At 44.1% G+C, this 7,859-nt stretch overlaps 1 protein-coding gene across 1 annotated transcript in view; it reads left to right on the top strand.

The window, feature by feature from the left end:
* The window catches only part of LOC121555422 (nuclear protein MDM1), a 27,984-nt gene extending 21,771 nt beyond the window's left edge, over nucleotides 1–6,213 (top strand). Inside the window, 2 exon segments of the mRNA XM_045219098.1 lie at nucleotides 3,135–3,203; nucleotides 4,874–6,213. Of these exon segments, the coding sequence (XP_045075033.1) occupies nucleotides 3,135–3,203; nucleotides 4,874–4,983 (179 nt within the window). The 3' untranslated portion in view covers nucleotides 4,984–6,213.
* Nucleotides 6,214–7,859: the final 1,646 nt, after the last annotated feature.

Genomic DNA, 7,859 nt, shown 5'->3' with positions numbered 1-7,859 from the left:
ACAAACGGCCTCAGCAGTTTAACTGAAAATACAAATAGCATTGGTTTTTGACTGATCAAAACCTCTTTTACATTACTGGCATTTGGGATGCTGCATCTGCAACTTTAATTAAAACTGTGTGACGTTGTCGCATCACATCATCACCATATAGTTATGGGCCAATCAAAACACTGCATTCTGCCTCATCAAAGACAGTTTAGTGAGAATGAAATGAACATATAAATGTGACAATGAGCATCATTTACCGTCGATGGGAGGTGTGTGAGTGTGTGTCAGGTTTCCGTCATCTCTACAGTATATAGGTCAGTCTGTTTGACTGAGTCCCTGTGGGGTGTGGTCGCTCTCGCTCTCTCTCTACTGCTGAGACATCGTTACAGTTTGTGGCTTTTCTCAGCATATTCTACTGTTGCGTAACAAAAAAACCTGGTCCCAGATCTGTTTGGACTGTCCTGCCAAGTTGCCACGTCCAGGTTAGGTTATGTAAGTAGCCTGTATCTGTTTGGGTTGACTTGCCACGTGCCGTCTTGCAAACCTGTTGCTGTCTCACCAACGGATCTGACACCAGGCTACCTGTTGAATAACATAACCAGGACGTGAGAAGGAAACAGAGTTGTAGTCCGGTCCTCATTCCTTCCTTCCCGCCAGACCAGATATTGTCTAGTATTGTAGTTCCTAGCTGCTTCTTTCTCCTCAAGACAAAAGATACAGAAGCCGATGCCAGAGGATCACAACTGGGGGAAATCCCTTTTTCTCCAGAGTCCTTCAACTCTTTCTCTTCCTCTCGTCTCCCTCCATTCCACCTGGGGTAGAATGAGGTAAAAACACCTGGGGTAAAAACACCTAGGGTAGAAACACCTGAGGTAGAAACACCTGAGGTAGAAACACCTGAGGAAGAAATACCTGGGGTAGAAACACCTGGGGTAGAAACACCTGGGGTAGAAACACCTGAGGTAGAAACACCTGGGGTAGAAACACCTGAGGAAGAAATACCTGGGGTAGAAACACCTGGGGTAGAAACACCTGGGGTAGAAACACCTGAGGTAGAAACACCTGGGGTAGAAACACCTGGGGTAGAAACACCTGGGGTAGAAACACCTGAGGTAGAAACACCTGGGGTAGAAACACCTGGGGTAGAAACACCTGGGGTAGAATGAGGTAAAAACACCTGGGGTAAAAACACCTGGGGTAGAACCACCTGAGGTAGAAACACCTGGGGTAGAAACACCTGGGGTAAAAACACCTAGGGTAGAAACACCTGAGGTAGAAACACCTGGGGTAGAAACACCTGGGGTAGAACCACCTGAGGTAGAAACACCTGGGGTAGAAACACTTAGGGTAGAAACACCTGAGGTAGAAACACCTGGGGTAGAAACACCTGGGGTAGAAACACCTGAGGTAGAAACACCTGGGGTAGAAACACCTAGGGTAGAAACACCTGAGGTAGAAACACCTGGGGTAGAAACACCTGGGGTAGAAACACCTGGGGTAGAAACACCTGAGGTAGAAACACCTGGGGTAAAAACACCTAGGGTAGAAACACCTGAGGGAGAAACACCTGGGGTAGAAACACCTGGGGTAGAACCACCTGAGGTAGAACCACCTGGGGTAGAAACACCTGAGATAGAAACACCTGGGGTAGAAACACCTGAGATAGAAACACCTGAGGTAGAAACACCTGAGGTAGAAACACCTGAGGTAGAAACACCTGAGATAGAAACACCTGAGGTAGAAACACCTGAGGTAGAAACACCTGGGGTAGAAACACCTGAGGAAGAAACACCTGAGGTAGAAACACCTGGGGTAGAAACACCTGAGGTAGAAACACCTGGGGTAGAAACACCTGAGGTAGAAACACCTGGGGTAGAAACACCTGGGGTAGAAACACCTGAGGTAGAAACACCTGGGGTAGAAACACCTGAGGTAGAAACACCTGGGGTAGAAACACCTGAGGAAGAAATACCTGAGGTCGAATGAGGTAGAAACACCTGAGGTAGAAACACCTGAGGTAGAAACACCTGAGGTAGAAACACCTGAAGTAGAAACACCTGGGGTAGAATGAGGTAGAAACACCTGGGGTAGAATGAGGTAGAAACACCTGGGGTAGAAACACCTGGGGTAGAATGAGGTAGAAACACCTGGGGTAGAATGAGGTAGAAACACCTGGGGTAGAAACACCTGGGGTAGAAACACCTGGGGTAGAAACACCTGGGGTAGAAACACCTGGGGTAGAAACACCTGGGGTAGCATGAGGTAGAAACACCTGGGGTAGAATGAGGTAGAAACACCTGAGGTAGAAACACCTGAGGTAGAAACACCTGAGGTAGAAACACCTGGGGTAGAAACACCTGGGGTAGAAACACCTGAGATAGAAACACCTAGGATAGAAACACCTGGGGTAGAAACTGATGAGGCAACAACAAGTTGTTTCCGGGTCTTCAGAGGGAGGGGAGGGGCTTCAGGAGTTCATCACAGTCACAGACCTACTAAGGAGTTCATCACAGCCACAGACCTACTAAGGAGTTCATCACAGCCACAGACCTACTAAGGAGTTCATCACAGCCACAGACCTACTAAGGAGTTCATCACAGCCACAGACCTACTAAGGAGTTCATCACAACCACAGACCTACTAAGGAGTTCATCACAGCCACAGACCTACTAAGGAGTTCATCACAGCCACAGACCTACTAAGGAGTTCATCACAGCCACAGACCTACTAAGGAGTTCATCACAGTCACAGACCTACTAAGGAGTTCATCACAGTCACAGACCTACTAAGGAGTTCATCACAGCCACAGACCTACTAAGGAGTTCATCACAGTCACAGACCTACTAAGGAGTTCATCACAGTCACAGACCTACTAAGGAGTTAATCACAGCCACAGACCTACTAAGGAGTTCATCACAGTCACAGACCTACTAAGGAGTTCATCACAGTCACAGACCTACTAAGGAGTTCATCACAGTCACATACCTACTAAGGAGTTCATTGGAAGACAACGGACTATAACTGTAGCAGTATTGTGCATCATGTGTAATAACATGGAAAGCAAAAATGTACTGTTATCTTAGCATTTACATGTATCTCCCACAACAACAAACAGAACAGGTGTCCATTGTCTTCCTCTACTCTAGGTAATTTAGGCCTGAGGACGTCGGAGCTGCTGCTGTGTCCAGGGGGTGGCTGTGGAACTGATGATGAAGGTAATGTCATGGCAACAAGCTTCTTCACATTAGTCTGATAATGAAGGTGATATACTACAATGCAGGATCAATGCCTTAGTCATTTATTTTCTGGTTCATTAAGAAACCTAAACTCAGAGATGTGTTTTTGGTTGTTCAGTCAATTAGACATGCCCATTTCAAGCTTATAAAAAAATATATATATATCTGACTCTCCTTTATCCTGTTCTGTAGTATACCCATCCGGTGTCCTGGACTTCTGGATAAGTTAAAGCTCAGCTCATCACAACTAGACTAACTAGGCTGATGTTGGTATTCAGTGTTAAAGGCAGGCTTAGGGGTAATGTTGGTCTTCAGTGTTAAAGGCAGGCTTAGGGGTAATGTTGGTCTTCAGTGTTAAAGGCAGGCTTAGGGGTAATGTTGGTCTTCAGTGTTAAAGGCAGGCTTAGGGGTAATGTTGGTATTCAGTGTTAAAGGCAGGCATAGGGGTAATGTTGGTCTTCAGTGTTAAAGGCAGGCTTAGGGGTAATGTTGGTATTCAGTGTTAAAGGCAGGCTTAGGGGTAATGTTGGTATTCAGTGTTAAAGGCAGGCTTAGGGGTAATGTTGGTCTTCAGTGTTAAAGGCAGGCTTAGGGGTAATGTTGGTATTCCGTGTTAAAGGCAGGCTTGGGGGTAATGTTGGTCTTCAGTGTTAAAGGCAGGCTTAGGGGTAATGTTGGTCTTCAGTGTTAAAGGCAGGCTTAGGGGTAATGTTGGTCTTCAGTGTTAAAGGCAGGCATAGGGGTAATGTTGGTCTTCAGTGTTAAAGGCAGGCTTAGGGGTAATGTTGGTATTCCGTGTTAAAGGCAGGCTTAGGGGTAATGTTGGTATTCAGTGTTAAAGGCAGGCTTAGGGGTAATGTTGGTATTCAGTGTTAAAGGCAGGCATAGGGGTAATGTTGGTATTCAGTGTTAAAGGCAGGCTTAGGGGTAATGTTGGTATTCAGTGTTAAAGGCAGGCTTAGGGGTAATGTTGGTCTTCAGTGTTAAAGGCAGGCTTAGGGGTAATGTTGGTATTCCGTGTTAAAGGCAGGCTTGGGGGTAATGTTGGTCTTCAGTGTTAAAGGCAGGCTTAGGGGTAATGTTGGTCTTCAGTGTTAAAGGCAGGCTTAGGGGTAATGTTGGTCTTCAGTGTTAAAGGCAGGCATAGGGGTAATGTTGGTCTTCAGTGTTAAAGGCAGGCATAGGGGTAATGTTGGTCTTCAGTGTTAAAGGCAGGCTTAGGGGTAATGTTGGTATTCCGTGTTAAAGGCAGGCTTAGGGGTAATGTTGGTCTTCAGTGTTAAAGGCAGGCTTAGGGGTAATGTTGGTATTCAGTGTTAAAGGCAGGCATAGGGGTAATGTTGGTATTCAGTGTTAAAGGCAGGCTTAGGGGTAATGTTGGTATTCAGTGTTAAAGGCAGGCTTAGGGGTAATGTTGGTCTTCAGTGTTAAAGGCAGGCTTAGGGGTAATGTTGGTCTTCAGTGTTAAAGTCTTGATACAAGTGAAGCGACACCTCCTCTTACACAAAATAAAATGAGACATTTGCTTCAATATCTCCATGACATAAAGCATAAAGGATAGCTGAGGTTCTATATCTTTGGGAGTCAGCTGATCACTCTCTCCCTGACCTGGCTAATCTCTGACCCCTGACCCCTTGGTGACCCTCCAGATGACAGGATGTCCCAGATCTCGTCCAGGTCGGCAGCGTCCTGCTCCATGGCCTCCCAGGTCCTGGACCGAGCCCAGAGGAGGAAGGACCACTTCTGGGGGAAGAGATAACAGGAAGCACTGACCTCCCCCCCCTCACATTGCATCCCAAATGGCACCCTATTCCCTATGTAGTGCACTACTGTTAGAGCAGGAAGGAAGACTTCTGGGGGATGAGAACACCACTGACACACACTATGTCCTAAACATCACCCTTGTATCCTATGTAGTGCACTACCTTTGTCTCTGGGGGGAGATATGACAACACTGACACACAGCACGGTCTGAACCACAATGTGTCCCAAATGGCACCATATTTACCTGACCATATAGTGCACCGCTTTATAGCAGAATGGAGTACACTATAGTGCACTGCTTTATAGAATCTGGGTTTCTATAACCAGTGTCCAGACTACTAGGCTGAATCTGGGTTTGTATAACCAGAGTGTCCAGACTACTAGGCTGAATCTGGGTTTGTATAACCAGAGTGTCCAGACTACTAGGCTGAATCTGGGTTTGTATAACCAGAGTGTCCAGACTACTAGGCTGAATCTGGGTTTCTATAACCAGAGTGTCCAGACTACTAGGCTGAATCTGGGTTTGTATAACCAGAGTGTCCAGACTACTAGGCTGAATCTGGGTTTCTATAACCAGAGTGTCCAGACTACTAGGCTGAATCTGGGTTTCTATAACCAGAGTGTCCAGACTACTAGGCTGAATCTGGGTTTCTATAACCAGTGTCCAGACTACTAGGCTGAATCTGGGTTTGTATAACCAGAGTGTCCAGACTACTAGGCTGAATCTGGGTTTGTATAACCAGAGTGTCCAGACTACTAGGCTGAATCTGGGTTTGTATAACCAGAGTGTCCAGACTACTAGGCTGAATCTGGGTTTGTATAACCAGAGTGTCCAGACTACTAGGCTGAATCTGGGTTTGTATAACCAGAGTGTCCAGACTACTAGGCTGAATCTGGGTTTCTATAACCAGAGTGTCCAGACTACTAGGCTGAATCTGGATCTGGGATACCCTCCCTATTTGTGTGAATTTAGTTCAGATGTTTTGTAATAATGTATTGAATAAAGTGTAAAGAACTAGATTTGTATTTATTCTAAATGATTTCATTTTGTATATGGAGAACTACTTTTTTATTGTAATTGAGATTTTTACTGTAGTATCGATTCTGCGTTGTTAATATATTACTTGATACACTACTCTGGATACACTGGGCCCCCTGTAGCTCAGTTGCTAGGGCATGGCGCTTGCAACGCCAGGGTTGTGGGTTCGTTTCCCACGGGGGCCAGTATGAAAATGTATGCACTCACTAACTGTAAGTCGCTCTGGATAAGAGCGTCTGCTAAATGACAAAAATGTAAATGTACTCTTGTTGGAAAGTGAATTATGCACTGCTACTGCTACTACAAATCAACATTGATGCAGTTGAAACAGGTTGTATAGGTTTGTATAAGAGATACACTGTGTGTTTGAATGCAACGCTGTTGAGAGGAAAGATTAAATAAATGTTGGAACAATCGGTATCAATTAGCTATCTCGTTGACTTCATGTACATAGAATACATTTGTAGTAATTCACTGCAATATTTATGCGATTGGCTGCTTCCCAAATAGCACCCTAGTCCTTATACAGCGCCTTCAGAAGATATTCTCTTGACTTTTTTCCCACAATTTGTTGCGTTGCAGCCTGAGTTTAAAATTGATTAAATTGAGATGTTGTGGCACTGGCCCACACGCAATACCCCATGATGTCATAGTAGAATGATGTTTTGAGACATTTTTACAAATTATTTACAAATGAAAAGCTGAAATGTCTAGATTCAGTAAGTATTCAACCCCTTTGTTATGGTAAGGCTAAATAAGTTCAGTAGTAAACATTTGCTTAACAAGTCACATAATGAGTTGCATGGACTCACACTGTGTGCAATAATAGTGTTTAACATGGCTTTTGAATAACTACCTCATCTCTGTACCCCCACACATACAATTATCTGTAAGGTCCCTTAGTCGAGCAGTGAATTTCAAACACAAATTCAACCACAAAGACCAGGGAGGATTTTCAATGCCTCGCAAAGAAGGGCACCTATTGGTAGATGGGTAAAAAAAAAAGCAGACATTGAATATCCCTTTGATAATTGTGAAGTTATTAATTTTACTTTGGAAGGTGTATCAATACATCCAGTCACTACAAAGATACAGGTGTCTTTCCTAACTCGGTTGCCGGAGAGGAAGGAAACCGCTCAGGGATTTCACCATGAGTTCAAAAGTGACTTTAAAGCAGTTACAGAGTTTAATGGCTGTGATAGGAGAAAACTGAGGATGGATCAACAACATTGTAGTTACTCCACAATACTAACCTAAATGACAGAGTGAAAAGAAGACAGCCTGTACAGAATACAAAATATTCCAAAACATGCATCCTGTTTGCAATAAGGCACTAAAGTAAAACTGCAAAAAATGTGGCAAATCCAACACAACACATCACTGAATACCACTCTTCATATTTTCAAGCATGGTGTTGGCTCCATCATGTTATGGGTATGCTTGTCATTGGCAAGTCAGGGCATTTTTTAGGATAAAAATACAATTCTAGAGGAAAACCTGGCTCAGTCTGGTTTCCAACAGGCCCTGGGAGACACATTCATTTAGCAGGACAATAACCTAAAACACAAGGCCAATTATACACTGGAGTTGCTTACCAAGACGACATTGAATGTTCCTGAGTTGCCTGGTTACAGTTTTGACTTAAATCAGCTTGAAAATAATAATTTGCAAATGTTGTCCAATCCAGGTGTGCAAAGCTCTTAAGAGACTTACCCAGAATGACTCACTGCTGTAATCGCTGCTAAAGGTGATTTCAACATGTATTGACTCAGGGGTGTGAATACTTATGTAAATGATATATTTATGTATTTCATTTTCAATACATTTGCAAT

The sequence above is a fragment of the Coregonus clupeaformis genome, unplaced genomic scaffold (assembly GCF_020615455.1).
Source record: "Coregonus clupeaformis isolate EN_2021a unplaced genomic scaffold, ASM2061545v1 scaf2054, whole genome shotgun sequence".
NCBI lineage: Eukaryota > Metazoa > Chordata > Actinopteri > Salmoniformes > Salmonidae > Coregonus > Coregonus clupeaformis.
Note: the sequence above shows the minus strand (reverse complement) of the source record. Positions and strands in the feature narration are given on the sequence as shown.